The sequence below is a fragment of the Plectropomus leopardus genome, chromosome 13 (genome assembly GCF_008729295.1).
Source record: "Plectropomus leopardus isolate mb chromosome 13, YSFRI_Pleo_2.0, whole genome shotgun sequence".
NCBI classification, from domain to species: domain Eukaryota; kingdom Metazoa; phylum Chordata; class Actinopteri; order Perciformes; family Serranidae; genus Plectropomus; species Plectropomus leopardus.
In genome coordinates, this window is record NC_056475.1 from 19,655,343 (window position 1) to 19,670,743 (window position 15,401).

At 41.2% G+C, this 15,401-nt stretch overlaps 1 protein-coding gene across 1 annotated transcript in view; it reads right to left on the reverse strand.

Annotated features, from left to right (window-relative positions):
• The window catches only part of LOC121952282 (protocadherin-16-like), a 99,290-nt gene that overhangs the window by 11,710 nt on the left and 72,179 nt on the right, over positions 1-15,401 (reverse strand). Inside the window, exons 6-15 of the mRNA XM_042498854.1 lie at positions 12,665-12,896; positions 11,550-11,786; positions 9,446-10,498; positions 9,016-9,203; positions 8,560-8,656; positions 7,623-7,780; positions 4,264-4,701; positions 3,470-3,765; positions 3,223-3,338; positions 523-762 (exon numbers count right to left, since the gene is read on the reverse strand). Of these exons, the coding sequence (XP_042354788.1) occupies positions 523-762; positions 3,223-3,338; positions 3,470-3,765; positions 4,264-4,701; positions 7,623-7,780; positions 8,560-8,656; positions 9,016-9,203; positions 9,446-10,498; positions 11,550-11,786; positions 12,665-12,896 (3,055 nt within the window). The remainder of the gene's footprint in view (positions 1-522; positions 763-3,222; positions 3,339-3,469; positions 3,766-4,263; positions 4,702-7,622; positions 7,781-8,559; positions 8,657-9,015; positions 9,204-9,445; positions 10,499-11,549; positions 11,787-12,664; positions 12,897-15,401) is intronic.

Here is a 15,401-nt window from a genome sequence, read left to right on the forward strand (position 1 = left end):
TACAAAGTACAACTAAGGAGGGTGCAAGTATCAGCAGTAGCAGCAAAATCCAGTAAAGGTGCAGTAAGACAGATGTGGAGTTAAGTCAGTTGACTGACATGAACTGAACATTGCACGTACAGAATAATGGCAGAATTCTGTATACCAGATGTACCTTTTTATATCTTTCTCATTCTTTCTATTGTGAATTTTGGAACTTTTCTTTCTTTTGATGCCCTATAATCTTGACATTGTCCCAAATTCATCCTTCCTTGACTTCATCCATAATTCTTACTGACCAAAAAACACAACTTTGTTCCTCATATGGAATCTACAGACACTGTTTTGATATTTTGTGGAATTTTTAGTCTGGAAAATATGTGTACGACTTGTCTTTCCTGAATTATAAGACACTTATCTGGTAACATAACATCTTTTTAAAGTCTTTGTATATCCAAAAATATAGTTTGCGCCTGCAGTACTGTATGTCCCCTTATGCAGCATCCTGATCACACAGTCTTAAAATAATATATTTCAACCAACCTTGGTCGCGGTCTGTGGCAGTAACTGTCAATACAGTTGTTCCTGGCCCTTGGTTTTCCATTACCAGAGCCTCAAACTCTGTTCGCTGGAACAACGGAGCTTCATCATTCACATCGATCACCTGCACACACAGCACCTGAGATGTGGAAAGCTGAGGTATCCCATGATCCTCTGCCACAATGGTCAGATTGAAGACTTCCTGCTCTTCTCGGTCTAGTGCTTTCAGGATAGAGAGGGAGCCTGCAAGAGAGGAAAGAAAAAACACTGTAAAACTGACCTTATTTACTTCACTTGAAATGTATATCCTCGTTTGGGTTCTTTTGGTCTTGATGTGTGTGCATTTGTGTTTGGATTATTCTTGTGACTATGTAATTTTGTGTACCTGAGAAAGGCAGTATTTATATGCCTGGAAGGACCAGTAAAAACAAAACTTTTACAGCTTTGCTTTATGAGAGTTTCCACACTGAGAGGCCAGAGCCGAGCTGTCAAATTCTGGCACTTTGAACATGCATTCAAATGTACATCAGCGCTTTATGAGTGAACATGTATGATTATGTTTGTGCAGGCATGCAGGCAAACACACGCAGGGTCCAGACTACAACCTGGAACTATAGCTGCCAACTCAAATCAGCCTATGAACTCTGCTAAAATTAGCTCATTGTTTTTTTCTCTGTAAATCAAAACAGTATCTGTTAGCCTTAAAATCTGTAAGGCATTAGTTAGTGTGTGTGTATGTGTGTGTGTATGTGTGTGTGTGTTTTATGTAAATCAAGCTGGTTCACATAGAGTCTGTGAATAAGACCACCACTTCTCTGGCTTCAGTTACTCTGCTACCTTTTATGTTTACACCCCACACCCCTGTCATCACCCCAACTACATGGAGAGTCAGTCAAAGTGAGAGGAAATATGAATTGTGTGTGTACTGTTTACAGCAGTGCACAAGCTTTGCTGGCATGTGGTGCCCGAGAGACGTGTATAATTTATAAATGCCACAGCATGCCAAACACACATACACACACACACACACGCACGCACACACCGTGTGTTGACTGTTGTGTGAGTTGAGGCTCTGATGTTCCTGTGGGGTTTTCTGACTCCCATGTTTCAGCCAAACAGATGCAAAACATTTAAGGGTTCATTCTCCTCTGCAGCCCATTTAGTGATTACTGATTCAGCACCAGCCATATGATGAAAGTGTTCTTATGTTGTCTGGATAAGCTTTGCTCAGATTCACATGAAATCTTATTTAAGTTCTACTGAAGATTTTAAGGTATCTAAAAGTAAGAAATATGACAGAAAAAGTTTTTCATTTAATGCAATTCTGCAGCAATAAAAAATGGTGTCTGATATGATGTTTTACTTCTCTACTAAGTCTGACATGGCTTAAATGATAAAACAAGCTGATATAAAAAATGATTTCTTTATAGGACTGGGGACAAAATCAAACATCATGATATGCCTGTCACTAATACCACTTTTGACTGATGATATACTATCCCAGAAATAACTGTGATAAACAATATTACTGTCATTTTGAGACATTTTGAGAAACTATATATTTTTTTTCAAATAATGTACACAAGATAATATATACAAGAACAAAACAGCCTTTAAAATCAGTAAAAAACAACACTTACCATATAACGATATCACCACCATATATAGTCTCATATCACGATATTGATATTGATATTGATATATTGCCCAACATTGATATCTATGTTCTCAAATGGCATAAATAAAATGTTTGAATTTTGAAGCTACTTGTGGAGAAATGAAGGGACATATAAAACACATTAGTGGTTAATAAAACAACCAGTAAAGCGGCCATCAAGAGAAATAACAGAAAGTTCATATTGGCAGAGCCCACGTATAATTTATAAGCGATAATCAGGCTAATGATACCCTCACATCAGCCAGGAAGTTTGGTAAATGTCTTGGCAAAACAATCCTAATCTGCTATTACAGTTTTTATTAACCATAAGCTTAACACCACACAGTCTGAGAAACAAACCAGAAGTGAAATCAAGCCCCGCATATGCACCAGACACTTGACAGTAATGAAGTAAAGACTTTCTTCCATCTGGAAGCTGCATTAAGTGTCTGTCTTACGGTTCTTAATCCCATCTCAGCCGGAGCTAAGCACGCCCACACCAACCAGCTCCAGTGATGAAGAGATTACACATACACATATATAACATATCAAAGGGTGTCTTCATCCCTAGCCCAAATTAAGATCGGTTCCCATGAAGAAATACGTCAAAAAAAGAACACTGAGGCATTATTCAAGTGAAATATTGCTCTAAGGCATTGAAAGGTCGTCTAGTAAAGATGGTTATGAGGGTTATGAGTGTTTTAGCAGTTGAGACCCTGTGGACACTGCACTTCAGTGGGTAATTACGACCTTGTGGAAAGTTTTGTTCATCCAGGGGGGCTTCAACGGGTGGGATGCTGATTATCTATCAATCATGAAACCCTCTCAGAGAAAAGGCCACATACAGTACTACTCCTGCTGTGTTAAATCATTCAAAGCCAGATTGTGAATGCACAAAACGATGTGGTGAATTTTACCCTCATCATCGCTTGATGGAGTGTAAATTGGGTATTTATGGGAAATCCCCAGTCTCCACAGACCCTGTTATATTATCGGAACATTACGATATTTTTAGATGTTGTATCTCACCCTAAAATTACTCTTACCAGTATTGGGGTTGAGACTAAAGCGGCCAGCGCTGTTGCCTGCCTGGATTCTGTATGACACTCGACCGTTTTCTCCTTCATCTTCATCCCGAGCCATCACATACAAAATCACAAACCTGTCAATAAAGATACAAAAATCCAACATTAGGACATGTCAACCACTTGATATTTTTTAGGTTTTCCACCTTGGAGCCATGAGAGTAAATGCACTTGATTTTTTTTTTTAAACAGACTTCTTGCCACTCACCCTACAGGCTGATCCTCCATGACGCTGACAGCAGACGGAGAGCTAAAGACTGGAGCGTTGTCGTTTTCATCTGTCACAAAGACCCGGGCAGTGACTGAACCCCAGCGTCTCTGAGAATGATCCTCTGCTTGATCTGTGGCCCGCACCACGAGGTAGAGGGACGGTGATGACTCACGATCTAACTTCTGCCCCAGAGTCAGGACTCCACTGGAGGGGTCGAGGGTCAGGAGGTCAGGTGTGTCAGGCCAGTAGTGTTCAATGGAGTAACGCAGTTCGCTATTGGGTCCACTGCCATCCTGCATAAAAGATAAAATGGATGAATTAAACGGAAAATTGAAATTTTGATTTAGCAAAGAATAACATAAAGGAGCAAACTGCTGACAATTGTTCATTCTTGACCTTGAAACTATAAGTTTTCTCAAAAACTGGGTGTAAATGAATTATTTTAAAATGATTATTTGATAAATAGTTACACAGAAAATGTTTCTTAAACAGTTTTGATAATAAATTAATCTTTGAAATCATTTATAATCATATCTTTTAATATGATCTTCTAATATCATATCTTGTAAATATGATGGTAAAATGGCCAACTTGGGCTCTGGGAAATTGTAGTTAACTTTTTTCTCAGTTTTTGTCATTTTATGACTTAATTATAAATCTATCAGAAAAACAATCAACGGTGAAAATGACCAAAGTTTAGTCTTATTTATGGTGTTTGGTTGAAATTATATCATAAGTAACAGTCATTGATTACCATTATAACTTGTCTAAGACAGAGAATGATTTCCCACCTGATCAAGAGCCTGGAAAGTATATATGGAAGCCCCTGGTTCCATGTTCTCAGGGACCACAATGGTAACGGGGTCTTCTGTGAACTGGGGAGCATGGTCATTGCTGTCCTGCACATTGATATCCAGCTGCACCAAGTGGCTGCTGGGAAATGCCTGGGAGAAGTCCGACACCTCAATGTGCAGTGTGTACCTTGACCCCTTCTCATAGTCCAGCTCGCGCACCAGGTACACATCACCCTTTAAACGGTCTACCATGAAAGTCCCATCGCGGTCCGTCCCTCCCACAACCAGATAGGTCACCTGACCTTCCAATGTGTTGTCATGCTGGTCATGTGGGCGAACAGAGCCGATGATGGAGCCCGGGGCAGCTCCTTCGACTGTATTTAGGGTCATGGAGAGCATGTTGGGCTTAGGGTTGGACTTAGAGGAGCTGAGAACCTGAAGGAAAGAAAAGAAGAGTCAAACAAACTGCGTCAAGCAAGTAATTACTTGGAAATTTGTTTCTTTAATCATCCATGTATTTCTCCCAAAATAGTGAAAAAAATGTGAAAACAATTTAATAAATACTAATATTTCAATAAAGTATAGGAGAAAAGTGTCAAGGTGAATGCTGTGTATGTTACTGGATCTGATTTCCTTCAGAGTTCTGCAGACAATAAAGCTATATGGTTCTCCCCCCAGCCCATCCCTAAACATAGCCTTGGGCTGTAATCTGTTTCTGTTTTGTTGCTATTACTATAATAACCCTCACAGGCATTCTCATTGTGCATGAAGACATTATGTACAATCCTTCCAGTAAATATCCTGACACTGCGACTTTCTGGCTTCAAGATGAGAATCAGAATGTGTGACCTGAGACAAAATAATAAGGGTGTAATGTGAGGGAAAACTGTAAATACTCCAGTTCAAATAATGCAAAGCAATAAGTGCAGCCACCATATGTCACAGTACGGTCAGATGAGAAACAAGTGCATGCCAGGGGGGCTTTTGCCACTCCGAGCAACAGCCTCAGGGCTCGATATTGTTCTGGGACAGATCAAAGAGCTCTGAAGACAGCAAGCATAAGCAGAATTTAACAAGCTCTAGTTTCATCATCAAAAAATCCATACACACAGAATACCTTTCATTACCAAGATCTGTTGCAATGTATTGCATGTTTCTAGTGGCTTGCTGGAATGTGAACAGCAGGAATAAACCTACAAGAGGAGTGGATGCAGATAATGTGCATAATTTAACCTCACGTGCTGACTAAAAAGACTGAACCTTATGTGCAGGCAGCTGCAGTTAAAATGTACTACAAAACACATGTCAAAGAAGGGTCACCTGTTACTGATTCCAATTTTTAAAAAGCTAGAAAATGGGGTGACATGTCATTGTTCTGACGGCCAAAATTTCTGAAGCCCCATTAGTCTGAAATATGTCCCATTGGACCAAAAGCTTATTTCTCTGACAGCAATTATTCCCAAAATTTACGCCTATTGTGCCAAAGTCCTCTAAAAAATACATACTCCCTGCAGTTAGTTTCGGTTTTCCAGCTGCATTTGAGCAACCTCTCCCAGGAGTTTTCACTGATCCTTCACGGTATTTCCCAGCGGCATCTGAGCAACAACACCCAGTTGTTTTTCACCAGCCGATTCCTGCTTTTCCAGCTGCTTTTGTGCTACCAAACATGGATGTTTTTTTAGCCAAAGCATGATCTTTTCCCAACCACAACCAGCTGTTTTTTGTGCCTAAACCTAACCTTACATTCGCCAAAGCGTAAAGAGAAACATAAAGTTTCAACATATCTGCTACAAAATAATCCAGGCTACAAATATAACGTGTCCATGGTTTACAGAAACATCTTTTCCTAGTTTCTTTGGTTGTCTAATTATAGGGAGGGTGCATTTTTGGAGAAATTGGACTTTGGAGCAATGAACCTTTGTTTTTGGGATAACAGAGTGTTGGAGAAAAGGACTTTTGTTCCAGTGGGACATTTTCAGACTAATGGGGCTTTGGAACTTTGGGTTGTTGAAACAATGGCTTGGCACCCAGTTTTCTAGCTTTTAAAAAATTGGAGTCATTAACATGTGAACCTTCTTTTACATGTGATTTGTGGTGCATTTAGCTGAAGAAGTCAGAAAATGTTGGTCCAATGGGATATTTTTTGGACTAATGAGGCTCAGAATTTTGGGCCGTCAGAACAATGGGCAGTCGCCGAAAATGTAACCAGGTCCTATTTTTTCTCTGCGTTTTTTCTATTGCAGTTCCATTGCAACAAGCCAATCACCACCATATTAGGTTGAGATCTGTTTTAGACACAAATCTTTAAATGTAGGACTACAAGTTCTACAAGTTCTCGAGCGCATCCAAGTGCTTCCATTTTCTTGAATGTGATGCCTTATCACACAGCGCAAGCAACTATTATGTACTATTTGTATTTTAACCTTGGTATTACCTAATACCTGCAGTACAGATGCAAGCTAGCTAGAGTGCAGACTGTAGTACTTGTGGTGTACAACAAAATCCCTGTGTCTGATTTTACCCACAGCTATGTGAAATGTTATCTCAAAATCATTATCTGGAAATGTTACCTCATGAGAGTGTTTGAATGTGTAGTTACAGTGAGTGTGCTTGTGTGCATGCGTGTATGTATCACCGCCTGCTACCGTACAGTGGTGCATTCCCTTTCTCTCTCTGTGTGATTTGATGCAGCTGGCTCTCATCAAATCTCATCTGGGAGCATTTGATTTCAAGGTGCCTGTTTCCCCTCTGTCTAATCTCAGTGTCGCACAAGCGGGGCGCAGGCGAAATCTAAGGCAAGCACTCCCGCTGTAATTAGCATCCTTTTCCTTTCTGAAATCACATCACATAAAAACACGGAGCTCAAAGCTCCACAGTCAAAGCAAACCACCACCCTTTTCTGGCTAAATGCCTCTGTGGCAGGCTTTTTTTCTCCTGCTGTTGAATTCCTGATATTGTATGTTGATATGCAGGATTGACCCCCCTGCAGAAAGTTCACAACAATAACTCAGTCCAGACCGGCTCCCTCCTGCAGCTCAGGGTTTCTCACCTTGGGTTTTGGTTACCTCACTAACCTTTGGGGCAGGAAACACACATGCTAGATTGGATAGATGCTTTTGTTTGTACAGGCACAGGTTCAGCTTCTCTCCTTCTCATATTTATCTCTCTTCCCAATTCCTCTGACAGTTATACTGTTCACTTTGTGCACAGTTTGAGGAAATTACTCGCAGCAAGGAATGCAAAAGGACTGAGGTAATATGTAGATGTGACAGTTGTAGGTTTTAACCATCAGATTGGCCTTTGTTCCCTATTGCCCGTTGCATTAGAAAATATTAAAATCTACTGATTTTTTTTACCTGTATCCGTAGCTTGCAGGTTGAGCTGAGGCCTGGTGTGCCATGGTCAGCGGCAGTCACGGTGAAGGCGTACTCAGCGCGCTCCGCCGATCTCAGAGGGGATGCGGTTCTCAGTTCGCCACTGGTGGGGTTGAGGGTAAAACGTTCTGCTCTCGCGTCTTCGAGCGACGCAACAGTTATAAATAAAAGCTTAAATTCAATGTATGATTGAATGGTAATTATGATGAAACAGTGCAAATAAAGAGAGAAGTCATTTAAATATTCTAAGTGTTATTATATCATTTTGAATATAAAATCGAGTCATTATTTTATTTCAGATTTTTGTGTGAAATTTTGTCATAATTAGCTTGAAGTTTTGAGTAATAGTAAAAACATGCTTTGTGAGGTCACAGTTACATTGACCTTTAAACACCAAAATGTATATATTTACACAGGTATATTTTAAATTTTATATTTTATACATTTAGGGATGCTATTGTACATACTTTAGATTTTTATACATATATATATTTTATAATGTTAGAGAAGCCACATTAAGGATCTATCTATCTATCTATCTATCCATCCATCCATCCATTCATCTATCCATCTAATCAGTTCATCCTTGCGTCTAAGTGGACATCCGTGCCAAATTTGAGGAAATTCCCACAAGGCATTTTTGAAATATTCACAAGAATGAGATGAATGTGAGGTCACAGTGATCTTGACCTTTGACCAACAAAATCTAATCAGGTCATTGTTGAGTCCAAGTGAAAGTTTGTGCTAAATTTTAAGAAATTCCCTGAATGTGTTGTTGAGATATCGCCTTGATGATAATGTGACGAACGTACTGAGAGATTGAGAAAATGTAATGCCTCCAATGACAGCTGTTGCTGGTGGAAAAATGTAGCATAACAAGGCATAAAAATATGTCGCCAAGAGGATTTACAACACTCACCTGATAAAGAATAGTACACTGTCCCGTTCTCTCCCTCGTCTGGGTCCTTAGCCATCACTGTCCCTATGACTGTCCCAGATGGAAGCCCCTCCATTACCTGCAATGGAAGAGTATTTTTATTCATGTTAATGTCTTTCTTCAACATGACTTTTCTATTTACAGTAACTTCTTCATTCTTTACCTTGTCTTTGTTCCTTCTCCAGCACTATTATTGTTATGACTGTTGCTTATACATCATGAGATTTCACATTAGACCCCTCAAAAATGAAAAGCAACTTTAAGAAAACATTTTGCTTTCAAATAGTTATTAGAAAAATCAAACAATATATGAAGAGTCATTTGGCAAGAAAAGTAACAAAACATAATTTTGCTGTTATATGGAACCCTGGCTGGAGTAACGTCTCTCTATAGGGTGAGTTATGGATCTCTGCCCTGTCTAATATCCCTTCAGCTTACCTGATGGAGTAGCTCCCTGTCCGGCCTGGCATGAGTGAAACTGGGGGCGTGGTCATTTTCATCCAACACTGTGATATGAGCAGTGCCGGTGGCGCTGCGAGGAGGCGTACCCCCGTCCTGAACGACCACAACAAGCTGGTAGCTGGACTGCTGCTCTCTGTCCAGGGCGAGGCGGGTGCTGATCTCACCTACAGAGAAAGGGAAGGAGAGAGGGCTTCAGGGCGCAGTACTTGCAATAGTTGGAGAATAATTGCCATGCAAATTCTATTGACAAACAGCAAATCATTAATTGCTCACGGTAAATCATGCTGGTACTGGTGCTGCTTATGGAGTAACTACATTTCAGCCAGTGTAACACAATTACAACACACTGCTTCGAATGTTACTGCTCTCCAATTCAAATCAAAATAGCTGAGTCATGGTGTTTTACCTGTTTGTGAGTTGATTTGAAAGTGCCTGTCGGTGTGCAGCAGCCTGTAGGTGAGCCGCGCATTCAGTCCCGCATCTCTGTCTGTTGCAGACACCCTGCCGAAGCCTGTCCCTGCCAGCAGGTTCTCCCTGACTGCGAGGAACACCCTCTCCTGGCTCAGCCTTGGGGAATTGTCATTCTCGTCTGTTACCGTCACCCTGACTGTGGCACTGCCGGTCCTCCCCGCCCCTCCTGGGCCTGAAGTGGCCAGAACGGTCAATAGGTACATGTCTTTAACCTCTCGGTCCAGAGAGCTACGAACAAACAGCCAACCACTATCTGGCATGATGCCAAAACCAGCAGCGTCACCGTCAGGCCTAAGGCGGTACGAAATAGAGGATGATGAAGAGGAGCTTCCACCATTCCCAGAAGCCTCTCTGTTGAGTGCTCGAACCTGCAGGAAACGCGTGTTGAGAGGTGTGTTTTCCCGTAGTTCCACACGGTACGTCAGGGTGTCAAAGTTGGGGCCTTGTGCATCTTGCGCTTGGATGTGGACCACAAGTGTGAAAGTGGAGCTAAGCTGAGGCGCTCCACCATCCTTGGCAACCACCTGAAGGTCATAGCGTGGGACACTTTCATATGACAGACTCCCAATCAGACGTACTTCGCCACTACCGCGGTCAACACCAAACGTCCTCTGGCCACTGCTGCCTGCAGCCCCAGCAGAGACCAGGTCGAAGCTGAGCTGACCGTTATGACCAGAGTCCTTGTCGGTGGCCTGAATGCTGTAGATAACGGTCCCCATTTTGGTGATCTCAGGTAGAAGCAGGGACTCTGATGAGGAGGGGAGGAAGGTGGGGGCGTTGTCATTGACGTCTGAGATGGTTATTCGTACCCGGCTGGTTCCATATGCTGGAGGAGAGCCGGAGCGTGCCTGGATCTCCAGGTCAAGACTGGAGCAGGTCTCATGGTCCAGAGGAAGGGCGGTGCGAATGGTACCAGAGGCACTGTCCACTGTGAAGTAACCATCAGGGTCTCCAGAAGAGATGGAGTAAAAGATATCCTTAGAAACACCTATAAGGAGGACGCACAGAGAGAAAACAAAAGAAAGAATAAGACAAAGAAAAAGACAGTGACAAAGGGACTAGGGCTGTAAAATATCATAAATTAGTGTAATTCCATGTCAAAATTTTCAAGAACTTCAAAGACTTTTCCAGAACTTTCTGTGATTTTTACTAGCTCAATGACTTTTGCCAGGCTTGGACAATGAAATTGTGGAAATCCATGACTTTCCCAGCTTTTCCATGACTGTGGGAACTGTTATATACATGTATGCAATGATTCAAAACTGAGAAAGACTACAAATAATCACACTCGAGGTGCTGGAACCAGTAGCAGATCTTTGGTATTTTTGCTTGATAAATAATAATTGAAAAAAAAAACAAAAACAGAGATTCACCACTAGTATAGACGGAAAGAGTGTCAATATACTGTACAGCAGTTGATTTTCCACTCATCCTTAGCTAAATGAATACATATCCATGCATGAAAAATTCACATGACAGATCCATATCCGCTCTCAGTCAACAAGGATATGGTGTGTTTATCTCAGATAATATCTCATGTAAGTGTTAATGAAGAGCTGGAAACACTCAAAGAGTGTGAGTGGATAGAATTACTGAAAGCCTCGTACAGTTACACAGACAGAGATAAGTGTTACTCCGTCCACCGCACAAAGAAGAACACTTTATTTTGACTCCCACTCCACATTACAGCCCCCATCCAAATTCATTTCTCCATCCATAACACTGAGAGAAAAATAAAAGTCTGGCCACAGTGAAAATAATCCCCAGTGAAGCCGACGCTGTGTGATGGATGTGGTATCTTAATGGCGTGTATGCTCTCTTGCTTGCATATTTGTACAACTGCTGGAGTGAGAGGTAAGACATCATACACTCTCAGGCCCAGTAGTGCTTTTTTTATCCTGGTACTTGTCAGAAAGGTGAAACCAAGCAAATCATGTGAAGTAAATTCATAAAAGCAAGCCTGAAATTAAGGTAAAATAGACATCCACATATAGTAAAGCAAAGGGAAAAGGGGGACTTAAGAGAACAGATGTCCTAACCTGTTTTAGTAGCAGCTCGGACCACTCCCACCGCCGTCCCCCTGAGGACATCCTCAGACACAGTGAAGAAATACTGAGCCTGGTCAAACACAGGAGACGCCACCGAGCCTCCCACCACACTGATGTTGACCCTGGCATTGACCGGCGCCGTCAGACCACCGCCGTCCTCGGCTGATATCACCATGGAGATTACTGTGTTGGCTTTGCCATGGAGCGAGCGAGAGAGGGAAATCACACCTGTAGAGGAAGAAAGATAAGGAGAAAAAACAAATTACTATTATATCATTTTTGGTTTTTAAATCGCACACGTCTCGAGCTGTTGCTCAAACTACAGGCTGTACTTCTGCAACTTTGTATTGCTTGCTACCAAGAGACAGACCATCCCCCCCTCTCTTTTAACCTCAGAACGAAATCCAATCACATGGTAAAACTAGGCACTACTGATCAAATATAAATACAAATTTTGTTACTGCCTTGCCTATTTCTCACTGAAAATGTTTTCGGAACTTTTTTTTGCACTGTTGAGCTGTAATAGTGAGAGTTTGTGAACAGGAAGTGGGCACCATGCTACCACCAGAACAGTGAAAACATAGGCAGACAAAAACTCAAGTTGGTAAAACTAAGAAGCACTGATGAAATATAAATCATGATTCTGTTACTGCATGGTCTAGTTTTCGACTCATTTTAGCTTTCTGTTTGTCTGTAATACACGATCAGTTGTTACCAGCCATTGTGTCGAACAGACAAGTTTGTATTAAATCATCAACCAGCGGGAAGCCTTTATTGGTTTGGTATGATGCAGTGCATTGTTGTAGTTGTAGGTTTTCTACCTCTTGAGAAAAAGCAAATGCTGCAGCTTATTTTCTATCTTTTCTCTAATCATAAATCTCTGATTTCAAAAGTATTTGTCTTTCTACTGTCTAGATGACCTAGTTCTTTTTGAGGACCTTCTTTATATCGATGAAATACTTCTTTAAACACTCCATAGCAGACAAGTTTCACAATAGCTCATCTTTGCTTGTAAGTTATGTGTATGTGTTAGCATACACATAAAAACACACACACACACATATAGTTGCATCACATAGCTGTAGCGATGTGTTACACACACATACCTGTGTCTTTGTTGAGAGTGAAGAAACCAGAGCCTCCTGCAGGTACTGTGCGGTAGGTCACCCTGCCGTTCTCCCCAGCATCAGGGTCATTTGCAGTTACCTTGACAACAGAGGTTCCTGGGGCACTATGGGTATTGAGGCTGACCATGTAGAGGATTGGATAGAAGGTGGGCCTGTTGTCATTGATGTCTATCACTGAGACCCGCACGCGTGCTGTGGAGCTCAGGCCGCCCTAAAAAATAAAGTAATGATTTTTCATGACAATATAATGTCAGCAGGTCACATCAGCAAGCACCAATGTTGTACTAATATTCTGGACTTTTATGACACGTCTATTGAGACAAAGAGAGGCTAAATCATAAGAATAGCTATTTTAGTTAAACCACACCCTCCCTCCCTTCCTGCACTGTATATCCCCAAAGACAACATTCAATTTGTTTTCCATCCCTTGGTGAAAAGTGACAGTCCTGGACTTTCATGTTATGAAACTTCAACATTAGATTTATGTCAAAGATAAAGCAGCAGCAGAGGAACACAGAAAGATGAGTTCTCCACTGAAGATCCCTGAAATATGGAGCCAATCAACTGCTGAATGCATTTGTCAGTGAGGAGAAGAGGTTGCACTCATTACACCGTATCTGCCGGCTTCGTTTTATGAGTCCATTAAAAACATGGATAGCCGAGCCAGAGGGAACAGACACCAGCGCAACTGAGCTGGGAATGTGTTGGGGCCCGGGGGGGTGCATTGTCGGGGTAAGGTGGTAAATTATAGACCTGAATTTAATCTTTACTTAAACAATGGTAAATAGAGAAGAGCAAGTATGTACACTACCACTACTATGACTCATGATAATACATTTTAAACAATGGTTATGGTATGTTGTATTTCTTTACCTGAGCTAAGTATACACAAGAGAATGTATGCTTTATTGCACCTTGTGTGAAATTCCAATGTCTATTAAAGTGCATCCAATGTGATTGATATTTAAGATGTGCATGGCTCTACTGGGAAGAGGCTAGAGCAGAGAGTGTATAAATATGGTCAAGAAGGCATTGTATTTAAAGGGACAGTTCACCCCCAAATAAAAAGAACAGATTTTTATTTTTCCCTGTAGTGCTATTTAGCCATCTCGATTGTCTGGGTGGGAGTTGTTGAGTGTTGGAGATATCGGCCGTAGAGATGTCCACCTTCTCTTGAATATAATGGAACTAGATGGCACTCGACTTGCGGTGCTTAAATTTGAAAAACTCAACAGAAATGTCTCTTTCTTGAGACCATGACCCAGTTACTCAAGATAATCCAGTCCTTGTTGTGAGCAGTTACATGTAGGAACTTTTTTTTTGCAGAAGGAAGCGTGCATCTACTCATGGATGAGAGGCATATGACAGTGTGAGATGTAAACATTAATATTGTCATCCTTGGCCAAGTGCTCTCTAGATCCATCATATAGGAGAGAAGGCTGCCATCTCTACATCTGATATCTCCAATATTCGGGCACTCACTCCCAAGGAATCTAGACTGTTAAACAACATGTAAGAGGAAAACTATGTATTTTTTGATTTTGGGGTAAACTGTCCATTACTTTAACTTAAATGACATCCTACAGTAAAGGGGTTATTCAAATTGAATGTCTAAATGGATCTGTTTTCCTACTTCTTTACCTTTCTTCCTCCACACACCGCCTCTCTGTTTGCTCTGATTGCTTTGCCATGCTGTTGCGGTTCCTCTTGATTCTTTTGAAGACACACAGTCAAGAGACAGGACGCTGTCTTCTTCAAACATGTCCCGAATGTCTCTTTGATCAGATTTATTTGTGTGCAGCTGTACACATCTTTAATTTGCCTTCTGCTTGAAGCTTTGATCAGCAGGAGCATCACATACTCAGTGGGCAATGTGTTTGGTCATGGAGCAACATGATGAAGTGACGCTTTGACTATTGTCTAGTTCAATGTTTTGGTCTCCAACTGAAATGATTTCAGATACTGTTAATTAGACTTTGACTGTACAAAATTGCAATGGTTAAATTAATAGTTTTTGGCGAAATACACCTATTTGCTTCAATGAGGCAGATGGGAAGATTGATACTGCTCTCATATCGACTTAAACTTAAAGCTCCCACCAGCAACAAGTTAGCCTAGCTTAGCAAACAGACTGGAAACAGGGGAAAACAGCTAGCCTTTCTCTGTCTGAAAGTAACGAGTCAACCTCTAAAGCTAATTATCGATTTTAATCACCGAGTCTCACTTGTTTATATGTAGGCTACAAAAGCACAAGTATGCATGCAATAGAGTGCAGGTGTCCACTAGGTGGCCAAGCTGCAACTTGGCTCTCTTACAGTCAAGATGGTGGTTAAGATAACAAAAACGGGTTGTTTTTATTTCATCTCACATCTGTCTTAACTGTAGTGGATCATAACATATTGTGCATGAAATTAATCTGCAGATACTCTGTTTAAAAATGGGACCAAATATTCTTTAAAAGACCCGATTTCTGGAAATGCCTTTTACTCCATGCCTTTGCCACATGATTTAGTTCATCATAGACTTGTGGCTCCTACATGTCGGCAAAAAGGAGTGAGGAGTCAGCAGTCAATGACAGTGTAAAACATTCAAGGAAATGTGAATATATTAATAAACACACTCTCTTGCTCTCTCCCTGACACGAAACACACACACACATAAATGACATATTATAGTCTTACAGGGATTTGGCTACCTTTCTAGGCTAGATGTTTCC